General features: G+C 39.2%; 2 protein-coding genes across 2 annotated transcripts; one reads left to right on the top strand and one right to left on the bottom strand.

Annotated features, from left to right (window-relative positions):
• Window positions 1-5,338: 5,338 nt before the first annotated feature.
• On the bottom strand, window positions 5,339-9,796 carry LOC110874622 ((E)-beta-ocimene synthase, chloroplastic). Its single transcript, XM_022123160.2, has 7 exons — window positions 9,526-9,796; window positions 9,139-9,424; window positions 6,807-7,182; window positions 6,308-6,526; window positions 6,090-6,228; window positions 5,757-6,005; window positions 5,339-5,676 (listed from the first exon to the last, which is right to left on the bottom strand). Exons 1-7 carry the CDS (start codon window positions 9,712-9,714, stop codon window positions 5,356-5,358), a joined length of 1,779 nt encoding a protein of 592 aa, XP_021978852.1. The 5' UTR covers window positions 9,715-9,796; the 3' UTR covers window positions 5,339-5,355.
• Window positions 9,797-17,303: 7,507 nt separating this feature from the next.
• On the top strand, window positions 17,304-20,140 carry LOC110878482. The gene is made up of 4 exons (XM_022126791.2): window positions 17,304-18,024; window positions 18,098-18,511; window positions 18,585-19,480; window positions 19,544-20,140. Exons 1-4 carry the CDS (start codon window positions 17,304-17,306, stop codon window positions 20,138-20,140), a joined length of 2,628 nt encoding a protein of 875 aa, XP_021982483.2.
• Window positions 20,141-26,899: the final 6,759 nt, after the last annotated feature.

The raw sequence follows: 26,899 nt of genomic DNA on the forward strand, positions 1-26,899 counted from the left end.
CCGAACGCGTAATTGGCGTAACGGGTAACCGTAAGAGTCTTATACAGGTTTCCTAAGTCAATATGCTCTAAATATGTTGTGATATCAGTAGGATACCTTCCATTATTCCCATAATGAGTTTAATCCCATAATACGCCCCGTAGGGGTATTTTGGTCATTTTAAAAATTATAAAAGAGATTATTTATACTTCTGATGTTCGGGTCTGAAGAAATCAGTAAAACCACTTATTTCAACAAGTTACATCAGTAGGTAATAAGTCTTTATGATAAAAATGGTTTTAAACCCAAACTATGCGTTTAATACGCGTATAAAGTCGTTTTAAGCGATTTCCGGGTTAAACAGGAAATCTGAGTTTTCTGATCAGGTCATAAAGTTCAAAATACTTTATTTATTATTTAAAATCAGTAGCAATTGGATTGGCGTCAAAATACTATGTAGAACTCGTTTTATGTCCGAAAAGGGTATATTCGGTATTTACCGAATCAAGGTCATAACCTTAGGTTATGAGCAGGTTAAAAATAATTAAAAATCTTTAAAAATCCCAAAATATTATATTAAATCGGTGTGTAAAAGTTTTGGTGTCGAAATTTGGGTTTAGATAGGCTTTATGCTAAGTGCGCCGTTTAATTAACAAAAGTTTTCTTAATTGCGCTATTTAGCATAACTCCTATTCTAGACCTCTAATTGACATGAAATTTTAGTGACATGTTTATAAATCAGTAACTAAGGTTATTGTCCTTTCACATGTCCAAAATTCTCGTTTTAAGGTCGAAAGGGCATTATGGTCAACATTTAAGCATTTAACGGAAATGTGCAAATGACTCGGACAAACATCGAACCAGCCACAGAGGGTTATGCCATATTGTAACCTGGTCCTAAGGGAGTCCTAAGGCATTTCTAAGTCATATTAAATCGGGTCAGAACTGAAGTCAAAGCAAAAGTCAAAGTTTTGCGACTTTCGGTTCCGAACCGGGTCAAAACAGAAAATGGTCGGATCAAACAAGCTTAGACCAGTTCTTATACTTATTATCAAGTTATATGAGTGATAAAATATGTTACATGCCTTCTACATTGTGAATTATGCGTTAAATCAAAAATTAGCATTCTGTTGATTTTTTCTAAGCAACTTTGACCCGACATTTGAACTAGTTAGAGTGGGAATCAGAGGGTGCCCTTTTAAGGGTTTAATGCCCAGATAATTACCAAAATATAACTACCTTTGATTCGACAAATCACAGGACCATTAATGATTAATCGTTAAGTCAACCGTTAATTACGACGGTTTGACTTTTAAGCTAAAACTAAGCAAAAACCTAACTAAGAAAGGTCAAGCATACTTACTGAAGTCCTATGCACGATTAGGAAGGCTTAGGGAAGACACTTGTGCTCCAGAAAGCTCCACAATTGCAGAAGGAAGGAATGAACACAATGTTGCAACAATGTGGCTTTATATAGTGTTCTTAATCCATTGAGATCATGACAACTAGGTCTATCATTGATCCCAGATCATTTACAAGTGTTTCCTAGTGCCTAGGAACTGTTAGGGGTCGCCCATGTTGCTGAAAATATCTTACTAAGTCGGTTAAACGTTTATAACAGCCAACAGCCAAGTTGCTGTCGCTGGGCACCCCTTACGGACCGTAAGGCAGGACCTTTACGGTCCGTAAGCTTTTGACAGAAGGCAAAAATTACCCTTTCACGTATTACGGACCGTAAGGCAGGACATTTACGGTCCGTAAGCCCTTACCAGAAAGCAAAAAAATTAACCTTTCATATATTGAACAGGCAACTTGTAAAGCATTATTTTGAGCCAGGGAAATGTCAGTATGAGGCCCTTTTTACCCATGCTTAATCAGTTGTGTCTACCTATCTCAATGTATCATTGGTTTGCATTATGATGGAACATATACACGAAAGTTTTTATTGAGCATTATTTCATAGGATCCATACTTGCAAATTTGGACATCCTTTATTATTAGTAATCACCGGATTAAAGGTATACTAGGTGTTTATTAATCATGTTAGGGTCTTGGGATTTATAACGAAGTCGTTCAGAGGTATAAATTAACATATCGACATGTTCAAAAATCCTGCCATACATCTTGGGTTTATAATACTTTCGTCGCACGTGACACGTGTCGTTATTTCATTTTGACGGAAAATTTCGAGGTGTTACAATTGTAGAGCCGGAAATATCAGAAATTAAACAGCTGAATTGATGATAGAGCTTAAACATTTAAATTGTGGAGCCCAAAATATCAGAAATTAAACATTCAGTCAGGGGCAAACATATATTATTATTAGGGGCAGCACCCGCTACTCCTCAACTTTTACAAAGCAACACAAAAACTATTTTTATACGGTTTTTGTATTTATATTATAAATAAAAAATTATAGAAATAATAATAGAAACACAACACCGCCACAAACCCTCAACCGCCATCAACCACCACCACCGCCACCACCCACTATCATTACCCACCACTACTGACGCCACTCATCACTAATTTTATTCCTTCTTCTTTTCCTTTCAACCGAACAATGCAAAGTAATGGTTCATTCTATTCGCGCATGGTAACCAAACAAGACAATGAAATGGTAAAAATCTATTCCATTAACTCGTCCGTTCAATTCACTTGTTCATTGCATTCATACGTCCATTCCATTACCTTGTACCAAACAGACCCATAATATTTTCAATATATTGGGCAAAAAATAAACATTTCGAAGGAGAAAAATAGGGGGCAAACCCTTCTACCCCCTACAAAGTTTCACTGATTAGTTACATATATCCCATTGCAAATAACTTTTATAATATATTTACCCAACCCTTAAAAAAACTATTGAAATTGTCGGTATCAAACCATACAAAGGTTAATCTTCGAAGGTTTATTCTACCATCTATGCTAATAAGCAAAGACTTTATGTTGTTTAAAATCGGATAACACTTGATAAAATGCTTATTTATGACCCGGTATATGTATGAACATGTTTGCGTAAAATATTTTCCGTAGGATCAAATAGAAAATTTATTTTGGCTAGAAAGGATATGAAGCAATAGGATTAGGACATGTGGCAAAATTTAAAATAAAGAGAAAGGGTATTTTAGTCAATCTTATCCTTTTCTTCTTCCTTCTTCCCAATAACATCAAAACCCATCATTTTCAAAACCCACCATCTTCAACCATTTCTTCACTTTCTATCTCAATAATCACTACATTATAGTGCGATTTTCGTCACCAATCAATGATTCAAACACCCGATCAACGTGTTCTTCAGCTTTTTTTTTTTTTTGAAGAAAAACCCAATTTAATTTCATTCAAAGTCTTGTTTTTTCCCGTGATTTTGAAGATAATAACTCGAACCGTTCGATTCGATCGCTGATAAGTGTTTCTGTTATTCAAATTTCGCCAATCGTTGAAGAAATCGGCTTCGATCCATGTAAGAAATTCTTTAATTTCATTTTTACGATCTGGGTTTTTGATTTAGTCATTGCGTTTTACGATCTTGGCGGGGGTCCGGGGCAGCGCCCCTGGTAGAAGGGTCCAAGAGGCGGCAGCCCCTGGCGGGGTCCAAGGGGCAGAGCCCCTGGCTGGGGTCGAGCTGGCCATTGCGTTTTATTTGCTACTCTCTGGTTCAGACAATTCACAGACAGTTCACAGACATTTTTACGTGTCCATTGCGTTTTAGAAATAAGAGAGTTTTATGTGTTTTCTGGCCATTGCGTTTTAGAAAAAAAACACATTTTTAAGTGTTTTTAGTGATTGCGTTTTAGGTAAAACACATTTTTGAAGTGTTTTTAGTCATTGCGTTTTAGGTAAAACACATTTTTAGGTGTTTTCAGTCCATTGCGTTTTAGAGAGAACACTTTCTTTTGTTTTTTTAGGCCATTGCGTTCTAGAAATGAGACATTTTTAAGTGTTTTCTGGCCATTGCGTTTTATAAATAAGACATTTCTTTGTATTTTTGGTACATTGCATTTTAGCTAAAACACATTTTTATGTGTTTTCAGTCCATTGCGTTTTAGAAAACAGACATTTTAAATGTTTTCTGGCCATTGCGTTTTAGAAATAAGACATTTGTTTATGTTTTTTGTGCATTGCGTTTTAGGTAAAACACATTTTTATGTGTTTTCAGTCCATTGCGTTTTAGAAAGTACACTTTCTTTTGTGTTTTTAGGCTATTGCGTTTTAGAAATAAGACATTTCTTTGTGTTTTTTGGTCATTGCGTTTTACAAATAAGACATTTCTTTGTGTTTTTGGTGCATTGTGTTTTACAAAAATGTCATTTTTTAGGTTTTTTTTTCATTGCGTTTTACGCAACTGGGTTTTTTTATTGCGTTTTACGAAACTGGGTTTTCGAATTTTTTTTTTCGAAAATATAGCAATAGTATACTCGTTTTAAAGATAAAAAAACGCTTGTTTTTTTGTGCAATTTTTATAAAAAAATAATGTCGTATGAAAGAGTTATTAACGTTTAAAAAATGTGGGGGGGGGGGGATTGAAGGAGAGGGAAACTATTGCCTTGGATTAACTAAAATGCCCCTAAACAAACCCACACGCCTCTTTTTTTCCCTTCAATTTCAGTCATTTAATCTTAGCTATTGATTAAATAAATGGATGATCAAAATTACTTCCTAAACTTCCTACCCAAATAAACTTTTTATTATATCCTAACCCCCATTCTCTTTACCATCAATTATGAAAATGTGCAATTTTCTTAAAGTTTGTACCTATAAATTTAACCAGGCTTTTTATGAAAAGGTATAAACATTTTATGCAAAAGAACCTAGTTAGTATATATACTTAGAGGTGGCGGGCTCGTCCGTGATAGTATCACGGAATGGAACAACAACGCGTGGAACTTTCATCTCCCCCACCCCGTGCACTTGCTATAACGCGTTATTCTATAACGCAATTCCATTTTCGTGATATTTTTAACGCGTTATTGTTTTTGTTTTGTGAGTGTAATTGTTGGTTGGGGGGAAATTGTTGGGTGTGGTGGTGAGTGATGACCACCCCGACTAAAAAAAGTTGTGAGTGATGGAAAAATGGTCGATGACATGGCGGAACTTGATTGGTGCTTGTGAGTGATAGAATTCTATCACTAGTGAACCCCCTCCCTAAATGATGATCATTACTCTTGATATGGATCATAATATTTTCAATCAAATTCACCCTACAAACATTAATAACTTCCATGTATTTTGCTGAAAGTTTTTGAGTTATAAATCTGAGTGCTTTTTTAGTTATCCCTAAGTATATTTCATATAATCCTAAACATTTATAATATATATTGCTTTTGATAAAAAAAGAATTGTTATTGATTATCACTCACACAAATTTCCCTAACATTAAGTATACATATGTTCAATTTCTTTAAACGCAATGGGCTCAATAATTACGGATAAGACTCGATCTTTGGCTCGAGAGTCGGGAGCTCCATGTCCATCACCATATTGGTACGTACAATGTGAAATTCGAGCTAGATTAATTGCCATATCAATGAACGGATTCGCCAACTCTTGAGAACAAGCCACATGCACTTTGACCAGCTTACTCCATGCTTCATCGATTAACGTTGTTATATATGCACGCGCAACTTCCTCACAAACACCATTCTCGTGCATGTAACATGATATTGCATTTACAGTTTTACCTCTTTCTATCTCATTCTAGGTCAAAAGAAATACAATATTAAGACAAACAGAACAATAATAAAACGTTTAATGAGTCGAGTCATGATAAAACATACCGATGAAGTAGCTAAATCATTGTAAAGTCGAAAAACCATTGATGACCATTTCATAAGATCATGATACTTCTCTAGGGACTCAATCACATCTTTTTTGATTTCATGATTGATCAAAAAGTATCCATGAGTAACAATAACTACTCCTGACACCGATCTCCACGCGTTATCAAGATAATCGTCAAATGTTGGAATGTATTTGTCACGGGTCCACTTTGCTTCCACAAGAAATGCTTCAAATAATTCTCCCCACTACCAATCCCACAGTAGAAAAAAGATGATTTGTTTAGGTAGTCTATTAAATTAGTATAAGAATTTTTTTTTGGTAATACTAACCACTTTTACAAGGATCGGTATGATGTTTTCTCCTTGTCCAACCGAAGTATTAGAACCCACTTCAGTAATCGTGTTGTAAAGAGCCCCGAAGCCTAGCTTTAAATACTTTGGCATATCGTCTATTGCATTAATATCCCACCTAAAACAGTTGGAGGTTACAAATTTGAGAGATTTGAGCCAGAGAGACTTGATATAATTTAAAGTAAAAAACTATGAACCTCCTGACAGCATCCGTGAAGATCTGCAGTTCATCTAGGGAACCATAAACGTCGTAGATGTCATCAATAACAGTAATTAACGTACAGACTTTCGTTAGCCTTACACGACAAGAATTATATTGAGGTTCAAAAACCACACCAACTGTCCAAAAGAAGCATTCCATGAGTCGATCCCTAATGAAGCCTAACTCTTGTGCTAGGCCTGTCTTTTTCCACCACCTGTTATATATAAATTAAGGCCGAAAGGTGATTATTGTCAGTGGCGGACCTACCCACAGTCGTGGGTGGGCGGCCGCACCTCTTGAAAAAAAAATTAGTGTATATTTAAGGCAAAAAACCCGACCACACCCCTTGAAAATATGATTAAACGCCTTATCCGCACCCTCAGCAAATAATTCCTGGGTCCGCCACTGATTATTGTATAATAGGAATCAATTGGATCATTATCTATACATTTAAGTTCAATTTATTTTTGAATCTTGATGAAAGGAAAGTTTACTTTGATAATTCTTTAAGTTCTGTTCTGAATGTAGCTTGAATCATGTTGAAATCTAATGTTGCAAGCTCTAGCAGAAGTAGATTTGCGTCTTGTCGTTTATTGTATGCATGAATGTAACACCTTGCTTGTAATCTAAGCATCCTATGATACAAGGGGGCTTCCAATGCATGGTTTATCTGTTCAAGAGCTTGGGCATCATTTACTCGACCCTTAAGTTTCAACAAATGTTTGGTAGCAAATAACTTGGCCTCATGCAAATCACTTTCTTCCATGAAAGCAAGATGTGAAGCTTCATATAAACTTAACAACCCCTCGACATCTGTCTCTAGGCATCCAATAAAGCCACCATGATTGTCCTTGAATCTCCTAATAAAATCTGTGTTCAATATTAATTTTGAATCACGAATTAGTTTATCATTGTAATATTGGACATACATATATTATAGAACACTAAATTAATGCGATAAAAAATCAAAAAAATATAAATAACTTATTTAATAATCAATTGTTTTTCTTAATTAAGTTCTACTTCTTATATACAAATGAATGATTTACAGTGTTCTGCATGGATCGCTTCCATGCATAGAAATGAATAAATATATCCAAAATTATTTTTTATTTAGAAAATTAGCATTAGCATTATTATAAAACTACAACAATATAAAATTATATATGTATCCACATGTATTAGTTAACAGAAATTTGCATTGGGGTTAACTTTACCATTTATACATTTGCAATTTTTACTATATACGTGTATATAAAACTTGTTAAGAATAATTTAAAGGGTAGAGAAGAAATACTTGAAGAGCTAAATCATTTGATATCTTAAATTTATATACTTTTCATGAAAAATAATGATTTTGATTTATTCCTTGCAAGTTCTTGCAGTATTTAAAGTTCTCCTTTGATCAATATATATATATATATATATATATATATATATATATATATATATATATATATATATATATATATATATATATATATATATATATATATAAAATCTATAGTTATTGAAAAACTTTAATCTCTAACATTTTTTTTTGAAAAAAAATACACATCTAATATACATGTTTTTAAGGTTTTGAGCAAAAAAATTCAAAAAAACACCAACCAAATTTAAAATAAAATAAACAAGTTTTTGTATAACACATGTTATAGCCGCCTTGCAAAAAAACTTGTTTATTTTTTAAATATCCTCTCGACGTTTTTTTTTTGTTTTTTTTTTTATTTTTTGTCTCAAAACTCTTAAATCATGTATATTACATGTGTTTTTTTTTTCAAAAATAAAAAAAATATTAAGAGGTTGAAGTTTTCTAGGTTTTCTCAAACACACACACACATATACTATATATATATATATGTATATATATATATATATATATGGATGTTCATTTTAGAAAAGGTTTTAATATGAGAAGAAACTCAAATTGTTAATTTTTTATTAGTGGTTCATATATTCTTATGTTTTAGTTTTTTTACATACATCTATTAATTTAATTTATTTATATGTTTTTCTAATATTTAAGTTTTTCTATACATAAGTAGCTTTTGTGTCAGGTAATATTCCTACAAAGAACTTGCACATATGCATATTATATAAATAAAAAGGTTTACTGATATTTTTTTTTCTTTTGAAATTCAAGATAGATGAATAAAATTGCATCTCAACAATACCCTGTAAATTGTACAACACGTTTATATGCGTAGTGTAAATAAAAGCGAAATTATACACACATTAAAGAGGAAAAAAAAAAAAACGTTCAATCTACATATATATATATATATGTAGTTTACGATACACATGTATCTAACCCGTCGATCTACAAATATTTTTCAAATTTTCTTCTATTTGTGTAAACATTAGTAACGTATAAATAAAAGTGGGAAGATATTTAAAAATATCCTTGGTTGATAGTGATTATCTTGGTTCTCAAATCACTCTTTGGTTCTCTCTAGTGTGTGAGGTTCAATGGAGAACCACTAATTTGACATGTAAAAAAGTTATAAAAAAATTATTTTAAAATCGGATAAAACCATTTTTACATAATTTTTCGAAACTTTTGCATGTAAACAATTCCAGATGGCATTCAAATGATTAAAGCCGGTTTTTATATTTATTCATATTTATTTATTTTTTATTTAAACGATTTCTACGTGTGATTATACGTAAAAGCTTCCAAAAAATATTGGTAAAATTATTTTTTTACGTGTAAAAATGAATTATTTTGTAAGTTGTTTTACTTTTTCGGTTCTTCACATTTTTTGGTTTCCTAATTAACTCACCTATGTATACACACACATACGTTATACACAATAAAAGAAGTACCTGGGGACACATTATAGCCATGTTGTCTAAGAATCCTGAATCTAAGAGATGCCTCATGTAGACTATCTTGCTTTTCTTCAAGCCCGACATTAGTTCCATGTATTGACGCGATTATGTCCAGTGCTCTCCTTATATCGTTTTGAAACCGATAGCCAAGACCCAGCCTTTCAATATCATCTATCTGTTCAAGCAACTCCAACATAGTGAAACCACCATTTTCAAAATCAACATTCAACAACATTACCGTCTTCTTCTCTAGCTCCCTGACCTTCTCCTCAAACTTCGTCTGTGCTCGTTCATCAAATAATAATAGAATTACAATATGTAAGATATAGATATAAACAATGATAATTTTAGGCATGTCACCATAAAAGTATAATGGCTTACCGGGAAATTATCATCTAACACCCGGATATAATCGTGACTCCAGATAGTTGGCTGGTAAGTAATGGCTAACTGACTCTCGGCGGCCTTGATCAATCTATGCCGCCTACTTGTCGCTCGGGTGTTTGGCATTGGTTTACATACCTCAAAGAAACATTTGGCAAAGGCTAGATGATATAGTTGAAGAGCCATTGGAAGGTTAAGTAATACTAATATATGATTCTTCAATCTACGTACCTCTCACTTATTTATAGAAGAATCGGTTACTTAATTTGCTAGCTAGTCATAGAAAAACGCAGAAGAACATATGGTCAAGGCTTTGTAACCTGTCAATTCAACATAATGCAAGAAGCTAATACTAAATTTAAAAGCAAATAATTTATATTGAAACACAAATTTCACTATAAAGTTAAACACTTATATATTGGTACCTGGGTGTTGAATTGATGTTCCTCTTAAATGGTAAGGATTTAAGTTTGTTTGTGGGCAAATTCTATATATAACAAATACAAAGGATGGTCTTAAATGGCAGTGGATCCGACCACTACACTTTTTTTTTTACATCATCTATATATATACTATATAATAAAGAAAACCACTTTAGGGACACTTGTCATCATATTAGGCTATCTCTTATAGATAATTGTTATTTTAGTTTAATTTCTTCTAATTAATTATAGATAACTCTCCTACTAAATATTATTTAATTTAATAATATATATTATAGATAATCTTCCTACTAAATATTATTAGTTTAATATCTTATAGATAATTATCATTTAGTTTAATCTCCTTCTCATTTATAATAGAGTTAATTACATAGTTAGTCCCTATGGTTTGCACAAAGTAACATACTTAGGTACTAATACTTTAAAATCACATTCTAGGGTATTAAATTTTCATTTTGTAACGTTTGGAGGTATTAACGTTATTTGTAGGTCTAAAATCATATTCTATTAGTACCTAAGTTTGTTATTTTGTGAAAACCACAAGGACTAACTATGTTAATACCCTAGAAGTTAATACCTCCAAACGTTACAAAATGAAAAGTTAATACCATAGAAGGTGATTTTAAACTATTAGTACCTAAGTATGTTATTTTGTACAAACCACAGGGACTAACTATTTAATTAACTCTTTATAATATTATTTATTTGATTTTATATATTTGAACGTTTTGTTTAGTTTGGTATCAAATAAATTTGACGAATTTTAAAATAAAATTAACTAATATTATTTATCATTTATACATTTACGGAGTTCTAAATAAAGAGTTAAATTTATTGAGACTTCGTTAACAAATTTTGCAACAACAAAATATTATATTTTTTATCACGAAACCAAACTTTGTATTAATATATTAATATTTTTATTTGCACTATACAAAATTACATTACTCGACCCATGTAATACATGAGGATTTTTAAGATATAAGATATAACTTTTTATTATTTGATATATAAAATTAGATTTATTCAATTCGTAAAATACACAAGGTTTTTTAAGGATATATATTTTTAATTATTTAGTACAGAAAATTACATTTATTAACACCGTGTAATGCGCATATTTTTAAAGATGTAATTTTTTTATTGTTTAGTATATAAAATTACATTTATTTAATTCGTGTAATAAATGAGGTTTTTTAAAGATGTATTATTTTATTATTTAGTAAACAATATTACATTTATTCAACCCGTGTAATACACATGGTTTTAAAGATATAACTTTTTTATTAGTATATTAAATTACATTTATTCAAACCGTACAATATGATTCTTATAAATATAACTTTTTATTATTTAATATATAAAATTATATTTATTCAACCCGTACAATAAATTAGGTTTTTAAAAATATATTGTTTTATTATTTAGTATATAAAATTTATTTATTCAACCCCGTGTAATGCACAGGGTTATAAACTAGTTTATTTATAAAATATAGTTAACAATACAGATTCTACAAAGTGAAGTGTTCCACTAGGAATTTTTGGTCTAGAACACAATCCTCCCAGGTTCGAATCCTGTTTGTCTTGTATAAAATTTTCTTGACTTAGCCCTTTATTTGCTGGCAACTTTTTTGCTTGTTTTTTTCTTTTTTGCTTTACCTTATTGTTCCTTCCTGTTATTTTTTTGTTTTTTTTTTTACCAAATAGTTTTTGAAGCAATAAATAATTTTTTAAGGAAATTATAGTATTGTAGAAATGTTATGGTTCTTTTTCAAAATGTTTAATTATTTAACTAAGGTAGTGTTTGGTATGAGGTAACGGAGGATGGAATGGAATAACCCATTCAAGGCTAATGAAAAAAGAAGTGTTTGGTTGATCATGTGAATGGAATAAAGCATTACATACCCCATTTCATTCCTTCTAAAATCATTGAAATCTATTCCTGGCCTAAACCCAATTTTTTTCATTCCATTCAATAACAAAAGGTTGTTTCTCTATTTTGCCCCCATCCTCACCGATTATCCCTCCCCTTCCATCGATATCTGATTTACACATCCTCTAAACAAGGAATGGATTATGATTTTGGTTATATATATCACCATCTTTATAGAGCAGAACGTCACTCTTCTGGAACCCTAATTTTCCCAGTTTATTGTGATTTTCGTCATCAGACACGAAATCAGGTAAATTTTATATTTATTTGTTCAATTATTGTGATTTTATCATCCCAAACTTTCACTTATCTCGTTAATTTTTACTTGATCGTATGTATAAAGCCTGTTATTCGTGTATAAACAACCGGTAGGTATGAGAAATTTAAAACTGAAGTTGAAGTATTAGGTGATTTGATTAAGTCAAATAATCGTAATCCAAAATCCTGTTCTGCGTGTATCAGCAACTGGCAGATATGAGATATACGAGATTGAAACTGAATTATTAGGTGATTTGATGATTTAGGCCACATAACCGTTTTTCTTCGTGTATAAAGAACATGTAGATATCATAAATTTGAAGTTAAAGTTGAATATATATGGTGTTACTCACGAGCATAATGGTGGCATGGGTTCTGCTCTTTTGTGATGATGTAAATATTTCGGTAATGTTTACTAAATGTTTTTTGTTAGAATAAATCTAAATGTTTTTATGTGTTTGTTATCTTATGTTTGTTATTTATAAAACAATTGAATGTTTTTATTATCTATATAACATTGGTTTGTTGTGTGAAGACATGGAATAACAACTTGATTCTGAAAGGGGTCTAGGAAAAAAAATGGAATGAAGATGAAGATGAGAAGCTTGTTGCAGCTATGTTTGATGTGCTCAATTCAGGCTCTAATTACAAATCTGATAATGGGTTTAAACCGGGCTTCTTTAGTGCAATTGAACGACAACTAGCAATATCACTTCCCGGAGCGGGCATAAAAGCAAAGCCACATATAGAGTCGCGTGTAAAGACAATGAAAAGTGATTGGTCTGATGTGCATGATATGCTAGCATGGAACAATACAAGTGGTTTTGGTTGGGATTACAATAATGGCATGCTTGAGGCTCCCTAGCCTGTTTGGTAAGCTTATATACAGGTAATTTATAATCATTTATGATTGTAGCCTTTTCTAATATTTGTTTTCATATATATATATATATACTTTCCCTAGTTCTTTCATGAACATATTTCCTAAGAATTTTCTTTTTAAAATAACAAAGTTGACTTTCTACATTAATTCCATGTTGCAACTTATATAAAATAATTGTAGGTTGCATATCTTTTCCTTCTTTTATTAATCCATCCATGATTTCTTTTACTCAAATCAAGGTTTAATTTACCTACGAAGAATCCGGCCCGATAATCACGACCGACTACTCGATCTTTTTAAAGCCTTGTCTCCTTCGCAAAGACGCTTCTTATTCAAACTCACCAAACCACCAATTGCCACTGGTGTCCGGTTTCACACTACGGTACCACCTAATCCGCGTGAACTCCGCGGTCACACTCCGCTATTGCAATACTCCGCCGTTGCAATACTCCACCACGTCGTAGTACTTCTAGCTTCATACATTCGCACCACCGTATCCGCTGCAGTTTTATCACTGATATCATTAGTCTGATCCAGGCGTTGTACACAGTGGTCCGCGACCATTGATCTGTTGTTGCTGCTTGATTGGTTTTGTTTGGTCGTCACGAAAACTTGAGTCGTTGGTCTCGGCTTCGTTTCTCAATTAAGGTTCTTGATGATTTGAAGACGACTTGATTCGTTTTCTTTGCTTTTGGCGTGCTAGCTCAATTGAGGTACGGATTCTGTTTCGTTTACATCATAGTATAATTTTATTTTCGTTACTCTTGGTACGGATTCTTTGGTCTTCTCATCAGTGTATTTTTTTATCATATCCGTTACTTTGCAGTACGGATTTTGTCTGTTTCCGTTAGTTGTTCATTTCACATTTATTATTTGATAAGTTCATAGTAGCATGCAATAGACTTTAGCAGTTGTAATCCTTGTTGCATGTTCTCGTTAGCTTTAATTGTTGTACTCTGTCACCCGAGCATGTTTGGTTTGGTTTGGTTCGGCTCGGTTCGGTTCGGTTCGGTTCGGTTCGGTTTGGTTTGGTTTGGTTTGGTTTGGTTTGGTTTGGTTTGGTTTGGTTTGGTTTGTGGAGATGGAACAATGGGTGCACACCGCACTCACCGTCTCATAGGTGCATGGACTAGCTAGCTGTGTACCTGTTTGGTTGTTTAGGCTCGTGGGTGCTTCCGTCTGATGTGACTTAATTTATTTTTAAGTGTAGTCACGCAGTGTGACATCTATATATGTTTGATATGTTTCTGATATTTCCATGATATGTTTCGATATGTGTTCGTTTATGTTCCAGTCTAGTATTGGGTTATACCTCGGACTCTGTTCAGTTTTGTTTCCGTAGAAGTTTGTTCTGGTTTGAAATAAAGTCTGCTTAGATTTCATACTTTATTATGTCTGTTCTTTACTTGTACTGTTGATTTCTCCGTTACTGAGCAACCTTTGGCTCAGCCGTAGTTTTCTTTGTTGTGTTGTCTTTTGTTGTCAGGTAATCAGGTAATCAGGGAAACTTGGGGAACCAGTGATGATGAGAGTAAAATGTGGTTCAAGATTAAAGACTTTGTTTTTTTTTTAGGTATTCAAATTAATCAAGACTTAGGATTTCTTGGTCTGTTTTAAGACTTTTGTTTATCATTCGAACTCCACTTTTCTTCGTTAAATGGATTGTGTTTGGTTTTTGATATCTGTAATAGTGACACGTCAGCCCTATCCGGGTTGGGGTGTTACAGTTATGGTATCAGAGCCCAAGCTCATTCCTGTAGAAAACTTAAACATTAATAATTAAACATGTGAGGTAATGGGTAGACGTCGGGTTAGGATCTCTCTCTTCCATCTTCCCCGTCAGTTTGAAATTTTCTTGTCTCACGCATCTTCTTTTTCAGATGCCTCCTAGAAGAAATGTGAACACGCACCGTAATGAGGATGACGACATTCCCATTGAGACCCTCATTGCTAATGTTGTTAATACAGCTATCGCGGGTTTAATCCCTAACTTATTGCAACAGCTTCATCCAAATAACAACAATGGACCTCCAGGGGGTAATAACAATAACGACCCTCATGGCAGTAATGTTAACCCTCCTGTTGCCATTCATGATTGGCTTGATCGCTTCCAAAGGCTAAAGCCAAAATCGTTTAGTACTGCTGCCACCCCGGTTGAGGCGGAAAACTGGATTGCTCATATCGAGAAAAATTTTGAAGTGTTGGGTGTGAATAACGAATTCAAAGTCAGGCTTGCTAGTTACAAATTGGAGGACGATGCTCATAGGTGGTGGAAGACTTTGAAAAATGCTCGTGGAGGAGACAATTATGTAGCCACACTTCCCTAGAATGAGTTTCGCACATTGTTCTATCAGCAGTATTTCACTGATGCTGACCGCAATGAATATCTAAGAGAGTATTCCTCTATCATGCAGGGGGACGATGAGCCTATTATGGAGTTTAAAACTCGTTTGGTCAATTTTCTGGGTCCGGCTGCAGGTACGCTAGAGCAGCAAACCAACACTTTCAAGTGGGCTATATGTGACCGTGATCGAAAGTTTATTCTGAATCTTCGTTTCACTGATATTAATGAGATTGTTGATGCGGTCAAAAACTTGGATAATGATAAGAAGCATCGCCAGAGGACGTTGGATGATAATCGTAAGCGACCAAGTGAAGATAACCAGAGTAATTCTTCTTTTCAAGGTGGCAATGATCAATCTCGAGACCGTAGGCACCGTTCTGACTGGAATTACGACAATCAGATACAACAAGACAAACAAAACCTGCCACAATATCGTGACCTTCCTTGTGCCACTTGTGGGAAACCTCATAGCGGGGTTTGTCGCCGAGTTGAACGCCTCTGTTTCAATTGTGGAGATGCAGGTCACCTGGTTAAAGAGTGCCCCAAGTTTAACCCTAGAGCTAATACTAGGGGAAATGCCAGACTTGCTACTAATGATGCAGCTAATGCCCCAGGTACGATTTCACGTTAATTGCATATTAGTAAACATGAAATGTATGTTCTATTTGACACTCTTGCGTCAATATGTGGTATTGCTTCTATTTGCTAAGTACTTGATGAATAGGCCTATTGGTTTAGAGTACCCTTTGTGATGTTTACCTCTTCAAGATGCGTTGTTGTTATAAAGATTATCTAGTTTGATCCAATTCCATTATCCGTTCCATAACATTCAACTTGACTTTTTATCTGTCCTCACTATCTGAATACATTGCTCGAATAATTGATATGTTTGACTTTGTCCGATCTGGTATGAACTCTTACTCGTTTTAGTTCTCGTCTACCTGTCATTTTAGTAACTCAAGAGTTTTCTTTTGTATGTGGTGGTTTGTGAAACAATTATAAAATCTACAGTTTCTCCCATATGTGTATGTCTGAATTTTACTCTTGGTCCGTACTTAGCAATTTCGAGGACGAATTTTTTTAAGTGGGGTAGAATTGTCATACACTAAAATTCAAAAATAATATTAATGCGTAACTTAATATATATTAAAAAATCTTATTAAATTGTAGTATGTAATTATTGGATATATATATATATGAAGAAACACTGACCTTAACAACTCTGGAAACTTCAACGATCAATGACCCGAACGTGTGGCTGCAAAACAGAAACACCGTTAGGACTCGTTACAGGAATGGGGTTATTCCTGTAACCACCCTCCGGCGTGAGAATAAGTATTCGTTCTTTTGGAGAAGTATATGAAGGGAAAAGTGTATGGGAATTAGATGATCGTACCTTACGTATTTGTCTTTATTTATAGGTTCTCAATTAGGGTTTCCCTTATTTTAGGATGTGCTCCGATAAGGTGGAGATTTACATGATCTTCCCGAAAAGTGGGAGATTTAGTTATGCACCTTCCTTATAGATATGGAAGGTTCTAGAATAATTCTGGGTATTTATGTAAATATAAAAGGTTGTAACCGGGTCGGGTGAGCGACGCGGGTCACACCTCGTCATGTCCCCCCAGTCCGAGCTCATGGAGGGAGTCCATTAGGTCGGACTAAGAGAAAAAGAAAAAGGGTAAACTCGTAATGATTTGTGTGACGACCTTTGGAAATGACGGCGAAAATAGCGGATGTGACAGTTGGGTCATCTCGTCAATGACAGCTGTCTTTTCCCGTGATTGACACGTGCGTCGATTCGTACACATTTTTGAATTTGAAAAGTTTTCGTATCTTATAAAAGACGATGCCTTAAACGGATGTTCAAGAAATCACCCCCAAATTACTCTATCACCATCTTCTCTATTCAATGGCTTCAAAAACGACCGAATCCTCTTCCGCCGCTTCCATGGACGTACTACTGTGCAAATGGGGCGTGATGTCTTTCAACAATTTGGTCCATGATTATGGCATTAGGGCTGAATGGAATCCTGTGTTGCCGTCAAAAACCGACACCGCCTTTCCCCTGAAAGCAGGTAAAATCACTTTGTTTAGTGATTTTTTCAAGTTTTGCAACTTCCGGTTACCCATCACCAAATTTTTGAAATTGGTGCTTGATTTCTACCGCATCCACATTTCTCAAATACATCCTCTTGGCCTTGTGAAACTTCGACAATTCGAGTATGCCTGCGTAGCTCTTGGTCACATCCCAGAACTGAGCGTCTTTAGGGCTTTCTTCGTACTTGTGTGGAAATCCCCTTTCTTTACCTTTGATCGGCGGGATACCGAAGTATCATGTCTGAGGGAGATCCCTACAAGTTCTAGAGACAAGGATTGGAAGAAAAAATTCTTCTACCTGGATGCCAGTGCTATTCCCGGGGAAATGCATTGGCAAGATAAAGGACCGAAGGATAAAGTGAAGGATGATGCTCCCCCTGCAGATTCGTACGCGTCAAATGCGCTGTATGTAAAACTGTGTGGCCGCCCCTTTGAGTGCACTATTATTCCAGAAGGGGCGCTAGTGATGGCCGGTATGAGCCTGTTATGGCCGGATATAAGGCGTTATCCCTCATTCCAACGGGAAGATGGAGGTATGTTTACATTACCACACCTGGTTAACATATTTTTAAATCCGGTATTAATTAAATCACGTATTTTGCGCAGGGGAGTGGGGGATGTTTGACTTTGTTGATCCACCACGTCACCTGGCGTTGAAACCCAACGACCGGAGACTTGATGAAGGGGAACCAGATGTGTTGAAAGTGCATCTGGAACAATTTCTTCTACCGGCGGTGCCAACGGATCCCTTGGAGTATATCGCTCCCTTGTCGGGTATGGCGGCCGCTACTTCAGCATCATCAGAGAAGAAACCTATTCGGCTAAAGCTGTCTGGGAGAAAACCTGCAGCAACCACTGTCAGCGTGCCCGTGATGGAAGAGACGCCCAACGCGAGTCGTGAAGTTTCCTTAGCTTCCGACCTGACCAGTCCTGGCCGTGCTTCGAAAAAGAGGAAAATCTTTGTGGCACCTACGCTGAGCGCGTTTCAGGCGGTGCAAGCCGCATGTGCAATTTCACCAGGTATTTTATTTTAAATAACCATATGGCATACTAGTGTCCCTGCTGATAGCGTCCGTCTGGTCTTGTGGTGCAGGTACCTTTGCGGGAATATCATCCGGGGGTGTGCCATCCACTGTTGTTTCGACTATGGCGGCGTCTTGTACTGGTAGTACCAGCATGCCTACGAGTCCACAAGTTTCAGCGTCATTCGCTCCCGCTGTGAGCTGCATCATGCCCATTCCTAGTTCTACGGTATCCATAGCCGTAACTTCCGAGCCGCTGCCCTCGCTTCGATCAGGTGGTTTTGACACAACCCTTCCTGAATCGCCCAAGGACATGTTTGCTGGTTTTGACACCAATGCTGCTGCCGCGTCGACCGCGCATGAGGCAACTAGCGTGGGTGGAGGCGATAATCGTGCGTCGAGCAGCGGCATTGCTGACGATGGTGCCCGCTTGATTGATGATTTGTTTATACCTACCGTTTGTTGGGATCCTCATGCCCAGGATAAACGTTACCAGCCTCAATGGAAGATTGCTGAATCTTCCCGACTTATCTTTCCTCCAGTTGTCCAACATTGGGTTGAGAGGGCGTACCCCCCCGCTGAAGCGGCGTATGTTGAGGGGTTAAACAATGAGGATTTGATGAATTCGTCTATATCAGATTCTGTGACCCTACCTCGCCGGTTGGTAGAGATACGGCGCCGGTGGGTGCGTGATAACACCCAACTTCATGAGGCCCGGGTCATTATCCAAGAACTGAGGGATGACAAGCATCGCCTCGAAAGTCAACTGCAGACCGCTGGGTTGAAAGAGGCCCGATTTCTGTCAGAGAAGAATAAGGCCGAGGAGGATTTGCGGAGGGTAACTGAACATCTCGCTGAGGAAAGGATCTTATGGGCCCGCGATATGGCGGAAAAAGATAGGGTTTTGGCTCAAGCGAAAAATGTACAAGAGGAGTTGGAACGCAAGGCTGTGGCAGAGGCTCAGAAGGTGAGACACGAGTTATCGGCCCAATTGGAAAAATTTCGTGTTGACACTGATTTTGTGTTCCAGGTTCAGGAGCGGTACCAGGATTTGACAACCGAAGTAGAGACCTGTCATACCAAGATCCGACTGATGCAGGGAGAGTTGGAGGAGCGTGAGGCAAAATTCAAGGAGATGCAAGATCATTGTGATTCCCTTGTCACCCAAAACAATAAGCTTGCTGCATCGTCGTCTTCAAAGTTAAGGGAGGTGGAGGACGCGCTGGCACAATCCCATGCAGAGATCGATGATTTGACCAACCAGCTAGCGGCTATGCGGGGAGACAGGAATTGGTTGATAACTAATGGGCTAGTGGGGGCGTTCGAATTTCTGCGTGAGTCGTCCCACTTTACTAGCCTGATTGACCGTCTTTCCGCCGCTGCCTACCAAGCTGGTCATCATGATGGTGTACTTAAGGGCTACATGGACTGCCAGCAAGCGGAAAGAGTCCCGCCGGACTTCCAAACCCTCAAAAATAAATTACAGGCTGATATGGCGAAGGCTCTTGAAGCTGCGTACACCGAACCTCTACCTTGCTATGGCGATCTGATGGATAAAGTTAATGAAGATGGAATAGACTCGCTACGTCTGATGCTGGACCCTGCGGACGAGTCCGAAGAAGACTGACCATTCCGTTATTCATTTGTTTTGCTCGTTGTGTACTCTTGCTGATACTGTTTAAATTGGGTTTAGTGCCCATTATCCGTTTTGATTTGACAGCCAAATTAATGCAAATGTCATGATTTCTGACACCGCCGTCGTTGAAAATATGACTCTGTGATGTGTGATGATTACTTTTAATTAATATACCTGATGTCATCACTGTCAAAACTTGTTAACTACTGCTATAAATTCACCCTTCGTTTCCATTTTTGTTTATGTTTGTGCAATGGAAAGAAAACGATACCGGCAAAGGCTTTCCGAGATCTTTCGGGTGCTTGACGCTGCTGATGGCCTTTTGATGTTACAGCATCCGGTAACAAGATCAATGCTTAGGAGCAGACGACCAATCCCAAATGCTGCTCCGGTTCGTGCCAACCGAGCATGTCAAAGCCTTGTTATCCCGGACCCTCAACCAGAGGATCCCAGAATGCAGCTATCGGCTGATGTGTTGACTGACTTGATCCAGGTGGACCCTGAGCGGCGATATCGTCTGACCTACCAACGTCAGTCCGGTGGTCGGACGAAGGGGCAGCCGACGGATGCCTCTGGCTTGATGTTCCGAATGGTTGGTGGCTCAACTGCTCCCTTGGCCGTCAACCCTGTGGTGGTGGTGGAAGACGATGATGATGTGGGGGTGCCTACCCCTGCAGTGGTGACGGCACCCATCTTTCATCAATAGGTGTTTTATGAACATGTTCTGTATTTTGGTTCCCTTATGTTTGGTTTTTATTAAAAACAGGGACAAGTACTTGGTTTTTGATTTTTTGAGATAGGCTATGTATATGTAATGATGCCTATCTGCTTTTTGAGGCGGTTTATGTATCTATTACCAAGATACCCGCCGTAAGCGCTTGTTGTAGTTACCCTATGACTTATAATGAAAAATATTTCGTGTTTAAGGGTGTTGTTTTTGTTTCTACCGGATAATGCATTCATTGTGCGATGGTAATTTTTGTAATAGATGAACTTGCATCTTTATTAAACTTGCATTAAAAAATAAACAAAGAGTAAAAATCCCATGATGGGTTACAAATGCGAACTGGAAAAGGTAATTGACTCTTGCTGTTAGGAGCAAGGCATTACAAATAGCATTTCTTCAGCTGTGCGATGTTCCAACTGCGCGGGACCGGCGTGCCATCTAGTCGGGACAGGCGATAGGCTCCTTTGCCCAAGTCTTCCTGGATGACATAGGGACCTTCCCAGTTGGGGCCTAGTTTTCCCGTTGGTTCCGCTCGACTTGCTTCGTTGTCGCGCATGACGTAATCGCCCACCTTGAAACTTAATTTAGACACCCGCTTATTGTAATACTTTTCCAGTGCTTTTTTGTAACGTGCCTCGCTAATGGCGGCCGCCTCACGCCTCTCTTCCAATAAATCTAGGCCCTCTCTCAGCGATTGGTCATTGTTATCTTTTACTTCGAGACGGCGTAACGATGGTAACCCTACCTCAGCAGGTATCATAGCCTCCATTCCATAGGTAAGGCTAAATGGTGTTTCGTTGTTGCTGGTCTTGGGCATTGTTCGATGCGCCCAAAGGACGTGTGGCAACTCCTCCACCCACGAGCTTCCCTCGTGTCCCAGCCGTTTTTTGATACCTTCTAACAAACTTCTGTTCGTCCGCTCTACCTGCCCATTACCCTGTGGGTGTGCTACCGACGTGAAGATCTGCTGAATGTGGAGATCGGCACACCATTCTTGAAAAATTCTATCCGTGAACTGCGTCCCATTGTCACTTACCAGGTAGAGCGGTAGGCCAAACCTGCATACAATGTGTTCCCAGAGAAACTTTTTGGCGTTTTCTGCCGTTATCTTAGCCAAGGGTTTTGCTTCCACCCACTTGGTGAAGTAGTCCACCGCCACGATTAAGTATTTTAATTTCCCGGGAGCGGGCGGGAAAGGTCCCACAATATCTACAGCCCATTTCTGAAAAGGCCAAGCCGATGTCACCGGTACTAGACTATTTTTGGGCCGAATTGTTTGAGGGGCAAATTTTTGGCAGCTGAGGCATCTTCTCAGTTCTCTGACGGCGTCTTCATGCATCCCGGGCCAGTAATACCCCGCGCTATGAATTTTAGCGATCACTGCTCGAGGACCCGCGTGTATACCGCATATACCCTCATGTATTTCACTGATGAGGTATTTCGCTTCAACCGGGGAGACGCATCGTAGGAGGGGACCCAGGTAAGATTTTCGATACAGGACACCATCGCTGACCTCGTATTGCAGTGCTTTCGTTTGAATCTTTCGTGCCTCGCCCTTGGCGGGAGGCAGTTCGCCGGTTTTGAGAAAAAGCAGGATCGGGGTATACCAACAGGGTTCTTCCATTGTGACAGCGGAGACGCTACGCGGTTCAATTGAAGGTGTCTGTAATGTCTCAACCTTGACTTCCTTTTCCATGCCGGAGGTGGCAAGTTTGCTTAAGGCGTCTGCTATCTGATTTTTCCCTCTGTGCACGTGGTTGAGCGTGACTTTATCGAAAGAGTTCATGAGCTCTTTGGTTTTTGCCAGATATCTCGCCATTGCCTCGTCTTTTGCTTCATATGTTTCGTTGACTTGATTGTTGACCAGCAGTGAGTCGACGTATGCGTCGACCCTGGCTGCACCCATGGATTTTGCCATTCGTAGACCAGCCAGTAGCGCCTCGTATTCCGCCTCGTTATTGGAGCACTCGAAATCAAAACGTAAGGCGTACATTAGCCTGATTTGGTCCGGACTTATCAGCATCAAACCTGCCCCAGACCCTTTACCACTAGACGATCCATCTGTGTACAACTTCCAAGTCTGCCTCGCTGTGCTCGTTTCTGGTATGTCTTGGACAACCGGGTCCGTGACTACCTCTCCTTCTGGTATTTCGGCTAAGAAATCGGCGATAACTTGTCCCTTGACTGCTGTGCGTTTCTGATATTCGATATCCAGGGCTCCCAACTCGATAGCCCATTTAGCCAACCGACCCGAGACCTCAGGTTTGTGCAGGATCTGCTGTAGCGGGTAATTAGTTAAGATCTGTACGCGGTGTGCCTGGAAGTATCTTCTTAATCGCCTGGTGGCGTGTACTAATGCTAATACCAGCTTTTCCAGTGTAGGGTAACGCGTTTCAGGCCCCGCCAACACCCGGCTTATGTAGTATATGGGTGTTTGTTTCCCTTCTCGTTCAACCATGAGCACCGCGCTTACCGCTGTGTGGGCCGCCGCCAGATACATTTTTAGCACTTCGCCGTGTCTGGGCGCGGTCAACGTGGGTAGTTTTTCTATGAACCGCTTCATTTCCTGCAAAGCTCGTTCCGCTTCTGCCGTCCATTTAAAATTCTTTTTGTCGAGGCAATCTTTCAGCGTTTTTATAAACGGCAGTGATTTTTCAGCGTGCCTTGCAAGGAACCTGTTGATTGCTACCAGTCGTCCATTTAGGGCTTGAGCTTCCTTCAACGTTCGGGGGGATGGCATCCGCGATATGGCGGTTATTTTTTCTGGGTTGGCTTTAAAGCCGTCGTGGGTAACTACTACCCCCAGAAATTTTCCCTCTTCAACCCCAAAAGAGCACTTCTTTGGGTTTAACTTTATGTTATGCTTTCTGAGCCGCTGGAAAGTTTCTTCTATGTCTGCCAACATTTGTTTCTCTTCGCTGCTTTTTATGACCAGGTCGTCTACGTAAACTTCCAAGTTCCGCCCGATCTGTGTTTCGAAAACCTTATCCATGAGGCGCTGGTAGGTGGCTCCCGCATTCCGTAGCCCAAAAGGCATTTTGGTGTAACAAAAGATGCCGACGTCGGTGTGAAAGGCTGTTTTTTCTTCGTCTTCTTTGGCCATCTTGATCTGGTGGTATCCCTTATATGCGTCTAGAAAACACTTGTATCGATACGGTACCAGGGAGTCAACTTTTAAATCAATTTCCGGCAACGGGTATGCGTCTTTCGGGCACGCCTTGTTCAGATCCTTGAAGTCAATGCACATCCGCCATGTGCCATCTGGCTTTTTAACCATGACCGGGTTAGACACCCAGGTATGATACTGTGTTTCTCTGAGGATTCCAGCTTCCACTAACTTGCGTACTTCCTTAACGACCGCTGCCCGGCGATCCGGGGCCATACTGCGTTTACCCTGGGCGACTGGCTTAATGCCTGGGAGCGTGGAGAGCTTATGTTCTGCTTTATCGCGAGGGACTCCGGTCATATCGGCGTGCTCGAAAGCGAATATGTCTACGTTTCTTTTTAGCAATTGTTTCAAATTGCTCTTTACCTCTGGGGACAGAGTATCGCCGATGGTGACCATTTGATCCGGGTGGCGTGTGCTCAGTACCCACCTCTCTGGCCCTGTAACCCCTGCGGGGCCTTGACGGCATCGTTTGGTGTCCAATACTTCTCCAACTCTATCTCGAAACACCGTGGCAATACCTTGCGGTGTTGGGAACTTCATAAAACCTCTTGCCGTGGAGACTATGGCGTCTAACTTCCCCAAAGTGAACCTTCCGATGATTACATTGTGATATGACTCGGCGCGGACCACGAGGAAAGTTAGTAGTATTGTTCTTTCCTTGGGTGCTTGCCCGAAGGTTACCGGGAAGGTGATTTGACCAATGGGATCCACCTTTTCCCCTGTAAAACCCTTAATGGGAGCATGTACCGATTCGAGCAGCTTTTTATCCTCCGGTTGCATTCTATCGAAACAGTGCTCGTATATGATATCCTCTGAGCTTCCGGTGTCAACCAAAATTCGCCTCATTCGGTAATCTCCTACTTCCGCGGAAACGATCAGGGCGTCCGTGGTAAGATGCAAATCTTCCATTCGTGGTTCGATGGTCATTGTTGCCAACATCCAAGGCTCGAGGGTGGAGAAACTCCGTTTAGCCCCTCTTCCTATACCAGCATGGACCATGTTTAACTCTCGCGGCCTTTTTCCTGCCGCCTTGTCATTTTCCTCCTTGACCACCGGCGGACCCTGCTTGATATCTCGCACCAGATGTGCCAACTTTCCTGACTTTACGAAGTACTCGATTTGTTTTTTAAGCTGGAAACAATCGTTGGTGTCGTGTCCACTTCCCTTGTGGTATTCGCAGTACTTGCTTGTATCCTTGTTCGGGTTATCTTTCAGCGGCTTTGGTGGGTTGAGCCTGAGGTTTTCCGAGGCCAGAATTTCTGCCGGGGTCTTGCTTAGATTGGGATATTCAGAACGGGGTTTTGACGTTTCATTTCTTGAGTATGAGCTCCGATGCTTATCGTAACGCGAGTCTCTGTCGTTCCGCTGATATCGGTCTCCCCTGTGTTTACTTTTAGACCCCCGATTGTCTTTTTCTTCTTGGTTCTTCAAGGCTTCTTTCTTTCTGTTAGCCGCGTGGCTGGCCGCTACCGCTTTTTCTTGTATAACGTATACTTTGGCAATCCGCAGTATCTCGTCTATGGTCGGGGGTACCCCGTCCCTTCCATGCAACGTTCTTAGTAATTCGTCATCATTAACCCCCTGGAGGAAAGCTCCGCATGCCAAATCGTTAGTGACACCTGGTATCGCCAGGCTTTCTTTATTGAACCTGATGATAAAATTCTCTACCGTTTCGTTGTCTCGACGACGGATATGGAGTAATTCATTCCTATCTTTCGTATGTCGGCGCTGTTGACTGAACTGTAGGATAAACTTTGATTCCAGATCCTCGAAACTGTCTATCTCGCCTGTGGGTAAGCTGTCCCACCATACTCGCGCTGCTCCTACTAAGGTTTGTACGAACATTTTGCACCAAAGGGGCATGGGCCAACAAGCCACCTCACCCGCACTCTTAAATAGATTAAGGTGATCATCCGGGTCGGTGAGGCCGTCGTACTTGCCGACTGTTTGGGGCATCTTTGGTTTTTCTTTAATAGGGGCTTCGGCGATACGGCGTGTAAATTTAGATCGGAATGTTGCATCTACTGGCTTGTATGGCTTGGTTAACTCGTCCTCTTCTAAGTTCACTGTTTGTGCCGGTGGGTTGTTTGCACCCGGGGCGGGACCTGTTCCTGGACCGGAGTTTTCAAAAGGAGTAAACCGGGGTCGGACCGCGTTTTCCCTGTCGTGTACGGGTTCAGTTGACGCCTGAGTATACATTGGTTGTGGACTCGGAAAGTTCCACCACGGCGGCATGTAAGCCGCGTAGGGCGACTGTGACATCCCTTGTGTCATTCCCTGAGGGGGATAGGCTGTTCCCCCGTATGAGGGTAAGTACCCGAAAGGGGGCGCGTAGCAATATCCCGGGAAATACATCTGATTGCCTGGCGTGACAGGGGCATTCATTACTCCCGTTGGCATGATGACCGGCTGATGAGGCGGGGTGGACAATGCTGCCGTGAGTGCGGCTGAATACAACGGTGGCATTGGGCTGGAGATCAACGGTTGGTAGTATTGAGGAGTGTTGGTTCCAGGTGCTAAGATGCTAGGACTCGCCGAGGTGATGACTGGGGTGGAGAAAAGACGCGAAGTCTGTGAAGAAATAGCAGCCCCTGGGGCTGAGATGCCGCTGCCTGCTCCCTCCACCCTTCCGGGTTGTGTTTGTGAGGGCATGTAAAAGTAAGGGTTTGTAACCACGGCCTGGGAAGAGACGGTGGTAACGTTACCAAACCCTGGTGGTGGCCCCTCCGCCTCGAACTCCAAATCTAACGATCTGGTAACGGCCGGTGATGATACTGGGGCGGTTACGCCTCCCGCCCCTAGCGTCAGATTATCATTCGTCGCTCTTTGACCAGCCATGTTCTGATCACTTGCC

The sequence above is a fragment of the Helianthus annuus genome, chromosome 9, assembly GCF_002127325.2.
Source record: "Helianthus annuus cultivar XRQ/B chromosome 9, HanXRQr2.0-SUNRISE, whole genome shotgun sequence".
Taxonomy (NCBI): domain Eukaryota; kingdom Viridiplantae; phylum Streptophyta; class Magnoliopsida; order Asterales; family Asteraceae; genus Helianthus; species Helianthus annuus.